This window comes from Colobus angolensis, unplaced genomic scaffold, assembly GCF_000951035.1.
Source record: "Colobus angolensis palliatus isolate OR3802 unplaced genomic scaffold, Cang.pa_1.0 Scaffold501, whole genome shotgun sequence".
Taxonomy (NCBI): Eukaryota; Metazoa; Chordata; class Mammalia; order Primates; family Cercopithecidae; genus Colobus; species Colobus angolensis.
The window spans coordinates 622480-639944 of NW_012118500.1; the positions used below are offsets into that span (position 1 = coordinate 622480).

The 17465-nt window shown below is 37.1% G+C and overlaps 1 protein-coding gene across 2 annotated transcripts in view; it reads left to right on the top strand.

The window, feature by feature from the left end:
* Window positions 1–16557, top strand: part of DCUN1D4 (DCN1, defective in cullin neddylation 1, domain containing 4) — a 73613-nt gene extending 57056 nt beyond the window's left edge. The window contains exons 9-11 of one of the 2 annotated variants that reach the window (XM_011960050.1): window positions 10851–10955; window positions 13056–13158; window positions 13313–16557. In XM_011960050.1, the coding sequence (XP_011815440.1) occupies window positions 10851–10955; window positions 13056–13158; window positions 13313–13368 (264 nt within the window). In that variant the 3' untranslated portion in view covers window positions 13369–16557. The remainder of the gene's footprint in view (window positions 1–10850; window positions 10956–13055; window positions 13159–13312) is intronic. The other variant, XM_011960051.1, reaches the window with a different exon arrangement.
* Window positions 16558–17465: the final 908 nt, after the last annotated feature.

Sequence of the window (17465 nt, forward strand, 5' to 3'; positions counted from 1 at the left end):
TACTGAGACCCTGTCTCTATAAAAAATAAATTAAAAAATTAGCCAGATATGATGCCTCTAGTTCTAGCTACTCAGGAGGCTGAGGTGAGAGGATTGCTTAAGAACAGGAGTTCGAGGTTAAAAAAAGAAAAGGGAAGTTATTTGTCAGATGCTTTTTTTGCTAAATGCTTTTAGAATAGTTAACTGGTTTCTAGGATTAAATAGTTTATTTCATGAGCTTTTTTTTTTCCTCCCGAAGTCAGCTGTGTCTTATAGTATGGGTAGAAATTCATTTAGAAACATCATACCTTCTCTACTCAAATCACCTCTATTGTCTAACTTCCTTGATTGGGGGGTCACAGTTCTCCCAGATATTCAATGTGCTTTAGATCCAGGTTCTGCTTTACTCCTCCCTGGCTTCCATCCCATTCTGGGGCAGTCACCCTGGCCCATCTCATGAGTGCTCCTTTGGCCACCTTTTTCTTGGTGCTTCCACTACAGCCTCACCGGTGGAGGCTGTGCTTCTCCTTACCAGCACTCTTCTGGTAGCCTCATGTCCACATTCTTTCACTTCTTACCCAGCACTCACATCACTAGGGTGTCATTCCTCTTCTTTCAGCCCCTGGGTCACTCGGCCACCTTCCTGCTCCCCACAGCCTCTAGTACCTCCCCACTGTCTTTATATCAACCCAACACTTCCCTGTGTATATGACACAGTTGTTCCCATGGCAGCTCTGAGGGACAGCCAGGGGTGGTTTCAGTCCATAGAGTAAGAAAGTGCACTTCAGGAAGGGGGAGAAATGGCCACGTTGTTCATAGTAGATCCATGACTCAAACCGAGGCCTTCTGTCTCCAGATCTAGTGTGTGGGTTACTCCAGACGCTCACAACTAAGTCCCAAGCTTCCCCACGCAATGCCTGCATTGTGATGAAATTGCATTAATGGTTGCTCACTGGCCCTGTTTCCTAGCATCTCTGCATTCTGCCTTTGGTCATGCTGGGCCCTTGCCTAGCACCCCATTTGCACTAGCATAGTTGTATCCATCCAGGCCCTGGGTCTGAGCCACGTACTTCTGCTTCCACACAGCCTGCCCCTCAGCCTGTCAGGGATCATCCTGTCAGGGTGGGATTGTGCTGGTTTCAGTTACATACTCCTGGTGTCTCCTCTGCTTAGCTTTGAAGTTTGAGTACAGATCTTAATTTTTCCTGGTAGATTGAGGGACTCTGTACTTTCTTTCTTTGTACGTCCTTTGTTTTAAAGGAGAGTCTCAATTAATATTGGTGGATTAAGCCCTTTCACATAACAATAAATAAAAACAACCATATTTAATTATTGCCTGATTACCAGATAGATTGAGTTTAGCTAAAATATGCTCTAAGATAAAATTTTTAATGTATCCTATTCTTTTTTGCTTTGTTTTGTTGAGCTGTATTTTCACCAATTTTGAGATGTTTTATTTTCATTTTCATTCAGTTAAAAATATTTTCTAGTTCCCCTTGTGAATTCTTTTTTGGCCCATTGATTATTTAGAAGTATGTTATTTTCCAGATATTTAGGATTTTCCAGATATTCTTTCTATTATTGATATTCAGTTTAATTCTGTTGTGATCAGAGAACATACCCTGTATAATTTTAATCTATTTGATTTATGGTCCAGAATATGGCCTGCTGCAGTGAATGTTTTATGCGTACTTCAGAAGAATGAAATGTTCTACTGTTGTCAATGGAGTGTTCTATAAATGTCAATTAGGTCAAGTTGGTTGATAGTGTTGTTCAGGTCTTCTGTATTCTTCCTTATTTCTGTCTACTTGTTCTATCAACTACTGAGAGAGGAATGTTGAACTCTCCACCTGTATTTCTTCTGTCACCTCTATCACTTTTTTGCTGCACGTTTTGAAGCACTGATACTAGGTTTAGACATACTTAGTATTGTTATATCCTCTTGATGAATTGAGACTTTTTACCATTATGAAACGTCTCTCTTTATCTCTAGTAATATTCCTTATACTGAAGTCTACTTTGTCCAATACAAATGTGTTCACTCCAACTTTCTTTTGATTAAAGTCTGCATGCTGTATCTTTTTTACATCTTTTACTTTTAACCTGTTTGTTTCTTGACGTTTGAAGTGGGTGTCTTATAGATAGCATATGTTGGGTCTGACAATATGTGTTTTAACTGGGATGCTGAAACTATTATATTTAATGTAATTATTGGTATGGTCAAAATTTATATCTCCTATCTTGCTATTTTTTCTCTATGTATCCCACCTATTTTTTGTTCATTTTTTCCTCTTTTCATGCCTTCTTTTTAGATTGATTTTTTAAATCATTCCATTTTATTTTCACTATTGCCTTATTAACTTTTTTGTCCTAGTAGTTGCTCTGGGCATTCCAGTATACATCTTTAAATTTCACAGCCTACCTTCATATAATATTATGCCACTTCATGTATAATGCAAGAATCTTTACAACAGTATACTTTCATTTTGCCCTCTCATACTTCATGCTGTTTTTGTCATATATTTTATTTAGGCTGTAAATCTTACAATATGCTGCTATAACTTTTGCTTTAAATTGGCAAAAATGTCTTTTATTGTTACTCAGATATACCAAATATATCATTTCTATGCTCTTCATTTCTTTTGTATAGATCCAGATTTCTATCTGGTATCATTTTCCTTCTGCCTAAAAAACTTTCTTTAACATTTCTCATAGGATAGATCTGCTGGTGATGAATTCTGTAAGCTTTTATTTTGCCTTCCACTTAGAAAGAGACTTCTCTGGGTAAAAAATTCTAGATTGACACTTTATTCTTTCAGTACTGCAGTAATGTCTCTGCATTATCTTTCGTCATGTGTAATTATAAATCTGGTGTCATTCTTATCTTTATTCCTCTAAACATGTCTTTTGTTTTCTGACTTTTTATTCTCTTTCCATTGCTTTTTAGCAAGTTTATTATAATACTCCCTGGAATAATTTTCTTTATGTTTATTTTGGTTAGGGATTGTTGAGCTTTTTGGATCTGTGGGTTTATAGTTTTTAATTAAGTTGGGAACTTTTTCTGCTGTTATTTCTCCAAATATTTTTTCTGTTGTCTCTCTGCTCTTCTGGGACTACAGTTATAACTGTGTTTGGTTGCTTGAATGTGTCCCACAAGCTACTGATGCTGTGCTCCTTTTTATTTTTTCAGTTTTTTCCCTGTCTCATTTTTAATAATTTTTATTACTATGTCTTCCAATATTAATCTTTTTTTTTGCAGTGTTTAATCTGTTAATCTCACCCAATATATTTTTCATTTCAGATACTATATTTTTCATCTTCAAAAGTTCCATTTGGGTCTTGTTTATGTCTCCAGTTTATCTCCCCATCATGATAATATTTTCTTCTGCTTCCTTGAACTTCTAGAAATTGTTTATAGTAGGTATTTTTATAACCTTATCTTCTGGTTCCATCATCTGTCATTTCTGTGTGTCTTTCTGTTGGTTTATTTTTCTCTTGGTTATGTGAGTCACTTGCCCAGCTTCTTTGCATTGCTTGTATTTTTTTTTTTTTTTTTTTGATTGGAGCTGGGTATTGTGAATTTTATGTATTTGGTTGCTGTGGGTTTTGTTGTATTCTTTTAGATAGTGTTGAGTTTGTTTTTTAAGTGCATAAATTACTTGGAATCAGCTTGACCCTTTGGAAGGGCTGGTCCAAAGCAGTCTTGAGAGGGATAATTTGGCCCCACTACTAAGGCAATATTTTTTTTTGAGGATTCTACCCAATGCCTTGTGTACTATGAGATCTTTCTGTGCTGACTGGTGGGACTACAAACTGTCCCCAGTCCTGAATAAACCCTGGGGACTTCGGCTCACTCATTTGCAATGTTTCTTTGCAGACTCGGGTTGTTTCCTCTCACATGTTTATATGGCCAAAGACTCAAGGAGACCACTCTGGAGACCTTCACATCTCTTTGTGTAGTTCCCACCTCACTAGTATTTGGCTGCATAAATTATAGTTACCTTTGCCACCTCGAACTCCAAACTGTGTCTTGTCCAACTCAGCAAGATTGCTGGGCTCACTTTTGGGTTCCCCCTCCCTTGCCTAGAAACCACCTCCACAGAGAAAGCTGGTATCAACCTAGGGCTTACCTTATTTATTTTCTTTTTCTTGGGGATCACAGTCCTGTGTTGCCTGTTTTTCATCGTCTAAAGCCATCATTTCATCTTTTTGTCCAGTTTGCTGGTTGTTTTTAAGTGGAAAGGGAAAGCTTGCCTGTTAGCCTATCTTGGTTGGAAGAAGAACTCAAACCTCATTTCTTTCCCCCTCAAATCTTTTTTTTTCCTATTAGAAAAGTGAATTCCTGGAGGTAAAAACTCAATTAACCAGCAGTGAACCTTTTAAAAATCACACTTTAATGAAAATTGAGCTTTATGATATAATTTTAATATCCTAAATATTATATTGCAACTAACAATGGTGATATATATTAATTATTCTGAATTCTGCTTTAATATGCCTGGAAGGAAACTGCAGTACAACACCAGAAAACGATAAAATAGCCCCTTTAACAGCTCTCTACCAAAATTGCAGCCCCAAGGGGCTGATCATTTCTTTCTTTCCCTTTGAAACTTGTAGCCAATTTAAAATAGTACTTGGCTATAAAGTTGTGTTATTTTTCTCCTAATTTATCTTTGACTTGAACTTATAGTTGAAAAGGATCCTCAGAAGTCATCTGGTCCAGGCCTATCAATGTAGGATGATGAGATTGAGAGCCAGCGAGGAAGGGCAACAGCAGGGCCCGCATCTGCCCTTGACGTCCAGGCCAGTGTCCTTCACAGAGCCACATTGCCTTTCCCTCCACAAAGCTCTCCTCCCCCTGTAGAATCTTGCTAGAAAAAGACGGTGGGATATACACAAGGGCCAACATGATCAGTTCTCTTCTACAGTTGGAATTTTGCCTCAGTATTTTTATGCATAAGGTTTTTTGCCCTCAATGTAAATTTTATTATATAAACAAGTATTGTTGTATGGATTCTTTTAAATAAAGCAGCCACTTTTCCTTGCTTCCTTTTTAAAAACGGACCTAGTGAGAACAAGATTAGGTGAAGAGAATAGACTAAAATACTATATAATTTTTCATTGATCTGAGACTAGTTATAAATGTTAGTCCATTGGATGTTTTACCTTCTCTGTGGTGGAGGCAAGCTTGCTGGTTCAAGGGTTGTGCAGAGGCTGGCGAGTGGCATTTGGAGGAGGGTGTGTGTGGGGTTGAGTGGGGCGCTGATCAGCAGCATTGAGGGCCAGGTGAGAGCAGAGACCATGGATTTGCAGTGCTGTTGTTCTCCACAGAGTAGGATGTGTTTCCAGCGTTGCAGTCCTGCCTTGATGCAGGAAGGGACAGATTTAGAGTGAGAAGTTTGAGAGGAGCCCTGGTGGAGTGATGGAGGTGAACCAGACAGGATCAGGAAGGAAGCAAAGTTAGGAGAAGCTGCTAAAGAGGAAGAGAAAGGGAGGCCTTTCAGGAGAAGGGGAACGAGTGAAAGGGAAGATGGGAGGAAGGCACTGGAGAGGTAGCCTTTTCACTTCTTGAAATAAAACCTTAAAGAAGTTGCATGAAGAGTCTTGTGGAGGCAGAACACTCCAGTGGGAATGGCTTTTACTGAGAGGTAATCTTGTGGCAGGTTAAAGAGCAAATCTGTCAGCCCCTCCATGTACTCTCTTTCCCAGCAGAACGTGCCGACCGCTCTTCTCCAGTGTTTCTGAGGCCATGTTTCAGGAAACTGTAAGCAACCACACAGGTTCAAGCTGATACACTGTCCTCTCAGTACCACAATGGCCAAACCAGAAATGATTATGGATGTTACTCATAGAATTCACCAAGGAAAATTTTGCTAGGTCTTGTGTTCAACAACCCCTGTTATCAGAGAAATTTTCTCTTGAAGCTTAACTTAAATCTCCTGCAATCATTTGGATTCACTTCCTCTTCTGATTTGAGTCAGCCTTTCATTTGTTAGTTGATGTATTCGTCCAATTTCCTTCTCCACACAACGCCACCACCCAAACGTGTGTCCACGTGCACACTCACACACTCTCCTCACACTTTCCCTCATACTTCATTGTCAATTACAAAGAAAACAGAAGGTAGACCTGGGTCATAGTAAGAATAAGAATATGATGGAGTCATCTAAGCCCACGTCTATTACACTGAAAATCTTAGTTTTATCCTTAAGATTCCTCTTTAGTTGTTGCAGAGCAAGGCAGATTTGCTCAGTAGTTATTGGTAGAGCCCACTAGCCTGTATGTTTCTTCATATTGAAATCTCTCTTCCCTCCTTGCTTCTGAGGGAAGCAGCCTGGTAGGCAGTGAAGAGCTCCAGCTTGGAATCAACTTCCTAGCTCAAGTTCCAGCTCTACCGTTTGTTGACTATATTTAACTCCTTGTGCCTCAGTTTCCTTATTTATAAATTGGGGATTATAGTAATCCCTGTTTACTAATAGAGGTGAAATGAGTTTAAGTGTAAGGCACTTAGAACAGTTTCTAACTTGAAGTAAGTTCTCAGGAAAAGTTAACCATAGAATTAGAAATAATTGTTGAGGCCGGGCGTGGTGGCTCAAGCCTGTAATCCCAGCACTTTGGGAGGCCGAGACGGGCGGATCACGAGGTCAGGAGATCGAGACCATCCTGGCTAACACGGTGAAACCCCGTCTCTACTAAAAATACAAAAAAAAACCTAGCCGGGCGAGGTGGCGGGCGCCTGTAGTCCCAGCTACTCCGGAGGCTGAGGCAGGAGAATGGCGTAAAACCCGGGAGGCGGAGCTTGCAGTGAGCTGAGATCCGGCCACTGCACTCCAGCCCAGGCGACAGAGCAAGACTCCGTCTGAAAAAAAAAAGAAATAATTGTTGAATTCTTCACTGATATTACTTAGGTGTCTGCAGATGTTGTTTCAAATAATGACATTTTTTGAGAGTAGTGATTACAGTAGTAGAATCAGATTGTACCAGATAAAATAATAATGAACGCCTGTGCCAGTTGGCAGATGTTTTCCTTTTGTTTTAAAGAAAGTGTCAAGAATTGAGCTTAATCGATTGCCTTGCAAACATTGTTATCTCTAAACTAATGTTAGCTAAGTTCTAAGAGCATAATTAAACTCCCATTCAAAAAATTGTTTTGCTATATTTTTGGTTTCATAAACTGAGCCACAATATTTAAGATATGAGCTCTTTACAGCCCTCTATTTTTATCTTTTGTTTACTTAGGTAGCTGGGTTAAGGAGGACTGCATTTTCTCTGTCTGTTTTTCTGTGGCCTCAATTGAAACACCATGACACATGTAATAGGTCTTCACTTTTAAGGCCTTTTGATTTCATGTACCAATTTCTGACTTCACCATTTATGTTTGGAATTGTGATTGCCTGTATATTATTTCTTGATTCTAGCTAGTCTCTCTTGAAAATCTTCTGGGTTTTTATTTTTCCTGTTGAATTTTTTTCTTTGTAATTTTAATAATTCAGGGTTCCTCTTTTTCATATGTAAGTCTTAAGCTGTAAAGTTTGGTATAAATTGGAAATACATCTTTTGAAATAGTTAGGGGCCTTTGATTTAACAGATCCGGATACTCCGATGTTTAAAGGTCATTTTTGTAATATATTTATATTTACATGTTTACAGTTAACTATTTTGTTTCAGTTGTTAAGTCATTTGTGTCATCTGAGAAAAAAATGCTTAATTGTCACCTCTTACAGGAGGACGTGTATGGAAACAGTATTATGTAAACAAAGGCACTGGTTTTTTATTTCATACTAGAACTCTAAATCAGATTTTAATAAAATTTCACTGTTCTTTACACTAGCTGTTATTAGTCTTTAGCTTATGGAGTATATTTATTCCATTTGTAAAACATAATGTAGAATATTTAGAGTAGGATCCTTTGGTTTTGCAGCTGTACTATATCATTCTATAACTTCTATTTTTAATCTACATTAAGGAAGACCACAAATTAGAATCTAGTTGTATATTGTGGGGGATTGGTATGTCTTTCATGTATGGAGCTTGTTCAGTTCGTATTACTGTTTGAAAAATGACACAAAATTCTTTTTATCTTAGTAAATTAAAGTTTATGAAATACATACACATTTTGGGTCAAGAGGTGGGTAGGGAGAGATGTTTTCATTTCCTTCTCCTTTAACCTTGATGGGCCTTCTGGGGATGCTGGTTGGCTCTTGCCATGCTCTCAGGGTACCTTCTGTCTGATTCTGACCTTGGGATGCAGGAATCTATTGGTCTGCCCCTTGCTCCTTGGTGCTCCATGAGCAGAGGGTCACAGGAATGGTGTTGACAGCGTATAATTTTAATTTCTTACAAAGAGCTTTTGGATGTCTTTACTGTACTCCTTGAATTTGTTATGGTGATTTTTTAAAAAAATGCCTATAAAGTCGATGGCTGCCTGATAGCATCCTGGGAGATTCATTTCACTTTTAATTGGGAACTCTTTTGCAGAGAATGTCATTAGGATCATTGTTGTAGAGAACCCCCTGCGAGTATCTCCAATTTTGATGTTTATTAGATGTTTGCTGTGGGAGCTCTCGACTCTTGTTCCCGGGAATTTTGAGTGTTTCCAGTCATGGTCATTTGCACATAGCCACAAGTCCACTCACAGGCAATGTTGGTTATCAGTGAGATGCCACTGTTCAGATTGTGAGTGCATCCATAATATCTTTCTCTTATTTGCTAGGCCGAAGATGGTGTTAGTGATTGAGAGCTGCTGGCTGGCACCCTTGCAGAGCAGGAGTAAGTGAGTGCTGTTCAGCTTTCCAGTCCTGTGAGTCTGATGCCTTTCCTCCATGTTTTGGCATCACTGCCAAACATATGCATTGAAATCCTTCATGATCATCAGTTTGTCAGATGATTCTATTGTTGCAAAGAGTCTGTCCAGGTCTTTTGTATCTTTTTTTTCTTTTTTGTCACCTTAGTGTATGTCCATTGTGATGGGGACGTAGGCATTGATGATGATGATGGAAGAAGGCACAATATATATCACAGCAAGACTAGAGATTTGGGGTTTAGTGAATGATTACAAACTCGGCAAAGGGAAAACTTATCCAGAGCGCCAGTGTCGTCAGCCCAGTGCTGCCTGAGCTGTTGTTCAACAAATGGACTTTGGCCCAGTCCTGTGGTGCCGCGTGTGTTTCTCAACAGTTTACTCGTTTATCTTGTGGATTGCTTCATAGTATGGTGTGCCGTTGCCATCTGCCACACCTATGTTACAGGGTAAGAGGAAGTTTTGCATTTGCTTGCACAGTGCATCACAGAAGTGTAAGCCCTTGAAACACAACAAATCAATGCAGTTTGGCTGGCAAAAGGCAGGCAGTCTCTAGATCACCTCTTCTCCTGTCCTCTTCTCCACTGGGAGTGCGTACTGCAGCCCTGAGCAGGACAATACATATGGCCAAGGGGCAGGCAGAGAACCCTGTGGAAAGGAGGTCCCACCTGTTTGCATAGAACTGTGGAACTGAGACACACCTGCCCTCATCAGAATTAAGTTATGTGACCTCTGAAAGAAGATTGATGCGGAGCCATCTGACCTGGTCTATTCATGGACAGTCGTTACACTTCACAACCTAGACCAAAAGGCCAGATCTATTGCACATCTTCCTTAGGCAACAAGTTTCCTTATCTTCATCTACCTTGATTGTTGTTGTTAAGTGAGGCCCTTACATTTGCTATATTAAGTCCCAATTCAGGGTCATGGCTAGAAATGGTGTGCTAAAGAGTACCTCACTGTTAAGAGTCCTTGCAGTGATGATTTATTTTATCAGGAGGTATATATGGCTGCATATGTGGCTTAAGGTGGTGGTCACAGCATCATCCCTTAATTTGAACATTTAGATTCCATTCCACTGGACTAGCCAGGCACTTTCTCCCTTTGTAGAAAAATACTTTTACAAATTTCCACTGTAGTTAAGATACCATATGAAAACTAGCTTTGGATATGTAAGGTACGCTTATGGTCACAGGTCCTCTATTCCTTTCCATGGAAACTGACCACTTGTAGTTCTGGAATGGAAGCATATAAGAAGGACGGGAATGAGAAATTAGGATCCTTAATTGCAAATGTAAGTGGAATGAGCTTACCCTGCCCATATTTAGGTTTATGTTCTTATCTTTTTTCTGGTGTCCTTACGGAATGTTGTCTTTCACTTGGTTACTAGTTAGGTGTATTCTACTAGGAAATTTACATCTTAGAAATCTATCTATCCATCTGTCTATTGAAGGACTGTATTGATAGACTTCCTGCCTTCCACCAGAGTGGGTAGATGAATATATCCTTTGATTTAGAGAGACACTTCAGAGCCCTAGCATTTGGTATGAGCTGAAGTTAAATCCAGCATGTTTAGGTTCAAGAAAAATATTTATCAATGAAATCAAATTGTTGAAAAAAATGTTTTTATTAAGGAAACCTGATTCCTAATCATAGGCATCAAAACCTTTAAGCTCCGTTAAGTTATGTTAAAGGCTTTATGGTCAACAATTAGGATTTTGATAATTATCATAAATGTCAAACAAGCAAGTGATTGAGTTACAAGTTTTTATTAATCCCATGAAAAGACTGTAGAAACTGCTACAACATAACTAATTGATTTTGCGTTAGGGTGATCATTCAGTTGACATAAATCTTTCTCACAGTAAATTTATGTAATATCACAATGCCCAAGCCTTCCATTGTGTTTGACTACCTCCCCTCCCCAACCTTAGTCTGGATGCAGGGTCTTTAAGGTGTATGATAAATGAGCTGTTTACTAATTTCCTGTTGAAGTGAATACACATTTGCAATTATTGGAATTTATTATTTGGGGGCATCTGGCTCATCCTTGTTTTTGTTTGTTAAACAGGAAAAGGACCAGCGCAGCCTAGACATAAACACTGCCAAGTGCATGTTGGGACTGTTATTAGGAAAAATCTGGCCCCTTTTTCCAGTTTTTCACCAATTCTTAGAGGTACCAAATTGTTGTTTTATGAAATGTATGTTTGCTTGCTTAGAACTACCAAATAATTTTATTTACTCATTGTATGTAATTTTTTGTTTGTTGTACTTTTCTGTCTGTGTAGGAATTATGGTGACATAATTGCTGTCAGTCAACAACTACCTATCTTCTTGGAGTGCATCTGTGTATGCATTTAATGTTGTGTTGCTTCATTCCACATTAAAAATGCATCCAAAACAGCCACAGCTCTGTCCTTTTCTCTCTTTTCTCATCCCCATTTTAAAGCTTCACTTTTGTTTAGATTTTCTGTTCTTTATAACAATAGAAAAAGAAGATTTACTTTCTTTTGACTTTAGATGAACTTCCACTTTTATTAAGCAGAGGTTTAAAAGACAGTCATCTATCTGCTTTCTTACCAAAATTAGTTTGTAATCTGTTCTTATCTACTCTTATCACCAAGTAACTTGAGGACCTTAGATCAATCTAAGTATTAGGCAAACTGACAATATCTCCTTCAGTTTAAATTGTCTTCAGATCAGTATCAAAACAGTCCAGCACTTTATTCCATCATTGTTTGTGTGCTTTAAGTATTGATGATCAGAAATTCTGAGCTACTGGTTTTGTTGAAGTGTCATTCTGTGGGACCTGGAAGTATATGGGATACAAGTTTGAGTTACTTGGGTTGTCATATATGGCATCCTCCTTTCCCTCCCACCCCAACCCCTTCTAAAAACGGTCCTTTGTTTGCAAGGATGAGGGTGTTGGGTCTTTGAGAAAATGCTGGGCTGTCTGATGACTCTGGCTTCACTCGAATAATCTTTCTCACAACTTACTTTATGTAATAGTCCAGAAAATTTTAATATCTGATAGGATTCTTTGAGAACTGTTATTAAAAATTTCTTTTAACATTACTAACTGGGACTCCTCAAAAATTTAAAAACTAGTTTTATGTAAGTATCTGTTTACCCAGTAGTCCATATTGACATATAATCTGTTCTAATTTCTCTGACAATCCGTTGAGATGAGTTAGCATTATTTGGAAAAATAAATAGAAATAGTTCCCTATTCTCAGAGAGTTTAGCTGGATTTGCACCTGCGTGTAAAGAGTCTTAAGCTGGAAGACCTGGCCTGGAGGAAATCTGACGTTGCATAATTCCAGGTGCATCGTCGACTGTTTCAGAACTGGTTTTTGCTTTTACTTGCTTAGAAAGTTAAACTTGTAGTCTATGCTTTGTTCTCTTATATTAATTTGCATTTTTCTTTAAAAAAGACAGTATTCCTCTCATTTCAGCTTTTCTTGTGTTTGCATCCTCAAAACCATTGGTTCAACTCTCTTTGCTTTTTATGTACTTGTATTGTTTTACTATGTTTCTGATTTTAGTGGGAAGGATTTAAAAATCATTGGTTCTGGATTTTATTTATGAATCTTTGTACAGGGATACTGTATTTTTAAATAGATACATGGCAAAGTTCTTGTCTAAGAGGAATAGAAAAACTATTTCACAGCTATTCTAGTTTCTTTTATGATCAGATTCAAGTTTTGAATTATTAGAACAGTAATTTTTTTCTGTGACAAGAATACCTAGTTTTGAGACCACTTGCAGCACTTACTGGATCTCATCAAGTAACCTGCTGCTGTGTGTGCTTTAAGCCAAAGGCTTGGCCATGGGCAGTGCTGGTTCTGTGAGGGGTTATATTAATGGGAGCTACTCTTTATTTAGCACTTACTTTGTGCCAAGCACTGAATGAAGTGTTTCACATAAATTAGTAAATTACCTCTTTTAATTCTTACAATATCTTTATGAAGTAGATATTATCCCCATTTTATATAAAACAGCTTTTGCAGTTTAGAATTTTCACTTCTGGGGATATATAATCATGTTATTTTGATGTGCTTTCCATTTGTATTGAGACCCTATATATTTTTGTAATGACAATTGTCATCTTAAATTCAACTCTTACTCTCCCTCACCATCCTCCTAGATTGGTGCTTAACAAACCTCAAATGCAAAGAGTTAACCTTACATGAACTTAAATGTTGATTCATAGAGCAATTGAAACCGTCCCATTTGTTCAAGTGTCAGTAATTCATATTACTTTTCCCTCCATCAGCAATCAAAATACAAAGTTATTAATAAAGACCAGTGGTGCAATGTCCTAGAGTTTAGCAGAACAATTAATCTTGACCTCAGCAACTATGATGAAGATGGAGCATGTAAGTACTGCTGCTACCCTTCTGCCATTCATGTACTTTTCTATATCATCTTCATTGGGAAAAGCCTCGGCTACATCATTGTTATTATTATTATTATTATTATTATTATTATTATTATTATTATTACTAATACTGTTTCTCTCTTTCACTCCAGGGCCAGTTTTGTTGGACGAGTTTGTGGAGTGGTATAAAGACAAACAGATGTCCTAGGACTTTATGCATAGCAGCGAGAGAGTCACTGTTACCACAGTTATGTCACCCATTAGCCATAAATTGCTGTTTGTATCAAAGCGCATGCTGCTTTTCTTGCACTGTTTCCCTTTCGCAGGAACATGTTGGTGTTTGCTAGTGAATTGGCCAGCTCTGCTTGCTGTGTGGCATTGTTCTCTTCGAAGGCTGCTTTGCAGTTTGGATTTACACTACAGATTGGTGAATTTGCCAATGTCCTCACTGTGATTATGTGTATATTGCTGTTTAAATTTTGTATATGTGTATAAAAGGAAAAATCTTCACCTAGAGATTATTTCTGAAAAATGTATTGTAAAAATAATTTTGTGGCATTTCTAGTCCCTTTTTTGAATGAACCAATTATACTTTATTTGGTCTCCTATGTAGCATATCAGAAAACACGACAAAACTGTTACCATGAACAAACATTGCCAGAATTAACCTTACTGTTTAAGAGGCCAACTTCTGGAAGGAGGTAAGAGTCATAACTTTTCAGAGGCATATGCCAAATATCATTTGGTATATTTAACAATATTAGTGTTCTAAAATGATGAAAGGTATAATTATTTGAACATATAGATACATAACATGCCACAAATTATTTCCACCACACAAGGTATATAAGTTGTTTATTTTTTAGTGTTAAAACTATAGTAGCTTGAATGTAGGTACCAATGAACAAATTCAAATTGCACCTCTTTTTTTAAAAGAATGGGATTTAAACTCTTATAAACGTTCTTTAACTTTTTTGTTAGTTTTCTTTTTTTCCTTTTGCATTCTTCTAGCCAGTGATTGATCTGCTAATGCTTTCTTTGCCACTCCAAGTAAAATTTATTTTGCCTCCTCAATGAAAACCTCATGGTTTTGCCGGCTATTTATAACTGCATCACACTTCTAGTTGTGGCTTGAATTTTCAGTTAAGCTTTCATGGTGTGTAATTTTCCAGCCTTTTGAGAAAACAAGCGTATTATAAGTGAGAGCTGTTTTGTTTTCTGTTTTGTTTTCCTTGTTTGTTTGATGCTAGGCTTTTCCTGGCAGCGTGTCCATTGCAGGCAGTGGACAAGAAACCACCAGCATTGAGCTAACCCAGTACATGCTAGGACCTGTCCTAGAGGGGCCATTTTTCATTACCTGAGTTATTTGTACAGAAGGGTGATGGCCATTATTTTTGTGGATGAGGAAATTAGAATAAACAGAATGGTATTTTTAGGTTTGTATTTTATGTCTTTTTTTTTTTTTTTTGCCATTCTTGAGGAAATATAGAGATGACATTTTCACCCCAACTATCTGGTGCTATCAGTCCCTAAAGTTCTGTGAAAACACAAAAGTCTAATGATTTGAGTGAGTGGTGCATTTGAAGAAGTAATTGCTGTCATGGTCAGCAAGATCCGTGATTTAAGCATGTGATGATTGGAAAAGGTTTGGGTTATTTGGAAGTCTGGCTAAAAATTCTTTTGGGTGACATGTGATCCTTTAAATGGCATTAAGTGAATAAAGCACACAGACAATGCTACTCTTGACCACTATTTTACCATTTATTTGCAAACAGTGTTCACATTTTCATATTTTTTCCCTAACTAAACCACCAAAGAAAGAAATTTTGTATGTATATACAGTGTGTGTGTGTATACAAAATCATGATATAGTAGAATGCAATGACTTTCTTTTTCTACCAAACGAAAGGTTTTATTTGCTGTGAAATAAACCAGAAGTTTAAAAAACCCTGTAGTGATTAAGCATACGTTACCACTCCTTGTTTGCAGATTCACTTTCAACCTTAAAAATTAATACCAGTTTGCATAAACCAATATCTGAAAAGAATAGAACATGTTGATGGCAAGCAACAGCTATTAAAACTGATGTGATGGATGCATTTGTTTTGCAGTGGTGGCTGGCCTAGGCAGATTTGGATCTGTGAAGAACTGATTCATTTTCAAAATCATTCCATAAAGTGAAAAAATTACACAGTTCTTTAAATTTGATCAACTGTAGCTTTATTTAAAGCAAATGTAAATCATAGATGGAGTTATTTTAAACATTATGTTAGAATATAGATTTTTTTTAAAATGCTAATAAGCACAGTTAATTCTAAAATGATAGGATTGTTACAAGAGGGAGATGTTACACAGTTAATCCACAATCAACATGTTGATGGTAGGGAAAAAACTGTAAAAACTATTGCATTATGTATGATAAGAAAGTAAGTATTCTAAAGGGATAATCTTGCATATTAAGAAAACTCCAAATAATCTTTAAATTGCCTTGAAAAATAAACCTCTGTGACCGCTGAGTGGCAGAGTGCTTACCCTTGGTTTTCTTGATTTTATATAGTTATTTCTAAGGGGAGAAAAAGGGGTCAGAGTAATACAATACATTTTCTTAAAAACCTCTCTTAAGTTGCACAAAATTGAACAATCATCAAGCACTTATTTACTGGCTACTGTTGAATAAATTAGGGTGCCTTCATCTGGGTTTTCTTTAGTACCTAAGTCTACAACCCTTTCTCTTTTTCTATTGTTGTTTTGAACTCCACACTGCAATACTCTGTTGTCATGGAATACAACCTTTAGATTTTGCTGCTGAAGTAGGTCAGAAATTTTATTACTTGATTTGCCCCAAACATCCACTGTAATGTTACATGCACCTTTTTTGAAGCATGAACTCTGAATTACGTTTTTATAAATCTGACTAGACAAACCTAGATTCTGGTTTCACAATAGATTTATTTTGTCTCTCACTCTCCATTTTAACAGTGCTTTTGAAGTTTATACAGAAAGCTTTAAAAGTTAGTTTGTACCCTTAGTTTTTATTATTACAACTGCTAAAATACCTCTGTAAGCCTTATCCTTTATTCCTTCATATGTTGTATAATAAATGTATACATTTCATTGACTAACTAAAATGTTGGGTGTCTGTAAATGAGACCAAAACGTGGGTTGCTTTTTTCATAAAATAATTTCTATTGGGTGTTACTGTTCAATGACAGCAGGTAACCTATAACTGTGAATGCTTCATGTCGTCAGTATTTGCATTACATTCATAAAAGTGCAAGTCCTGTGACTCCCAGCTTATGCCACCTAACTTGAGTAAAGCAAACTGGTTTTAGGTTTCAATGAAATTGATGTAAAATGATATCCCATAAATAAAAAGTATTTGTGTTTGGTTTCAGAACAGATGTGTAAATTTTTTCTTCTCTTCTGGCTTTCTCTTCAAAAACCATTTAAGGTAGTCTTTAAAGCATTTTTCATCTGTTTTTTCCAATTTTCTCTTGAAAATTTCCAAAGCTACAATAATATAATGAACATCTGTGTACCTGTCACTTAGATTTTTCAGTTGTTAACATTTTACCGTATTTCCTGCCTTACTCTTGTGCTATACATGTGTGTGTACTTCTCACTTTCTGTAAATAGATTCTGAGAATAAATTACATTATGACACTTCACACCTGATATTTTGGAATAAGGGCATTCTCCTATGATGCATGATACAATGATACAATGATCACACTCAAGAAGTTTAATGGTGGTACAATACTATAATAAACTGTGCAGATTTAAATATCCCCATTTGTACCAGTCATGGTCTTGATAGCTGTTATCTTTTTAATCCAGGGATAAGCATTGTATTTAGTTGTTACACCTCTTTAGTCTCTTCTAATCTAGAAACAGTATTTTAAATGTTTTGATTAAAGATAGTGCAGTCACTCCTCAGCCAAATCGTGATTTTTTAAAAACCCACTGTGTTTTGTGTATTTTTACACATTGAGCTAAGAAGAATTAAGCACATACTGTGGGCCACAAGCCAGGCAGGAATGACCACTTTTACTGCCCTCAAGGCTGCCACCCAGTTGGTCTATAAATGTGTATTAGCCCTGGCTACCCCTTTCTAAAATTGTCTTACACTATACTAGAATGTAAGCTTTCTGAGGGAGGACCTCTGGCCACGTAGTGGATGGCCAGAAAGTGGAAGGAAGCAGATAACAGAATTTCCTCTCTGGGCAAAGAATTGTCAGGACCTAAGAAACATGTAAAGATTAGAAAATCCAAGAATAAATCGAGGACGATTTTGATTTTTATAAG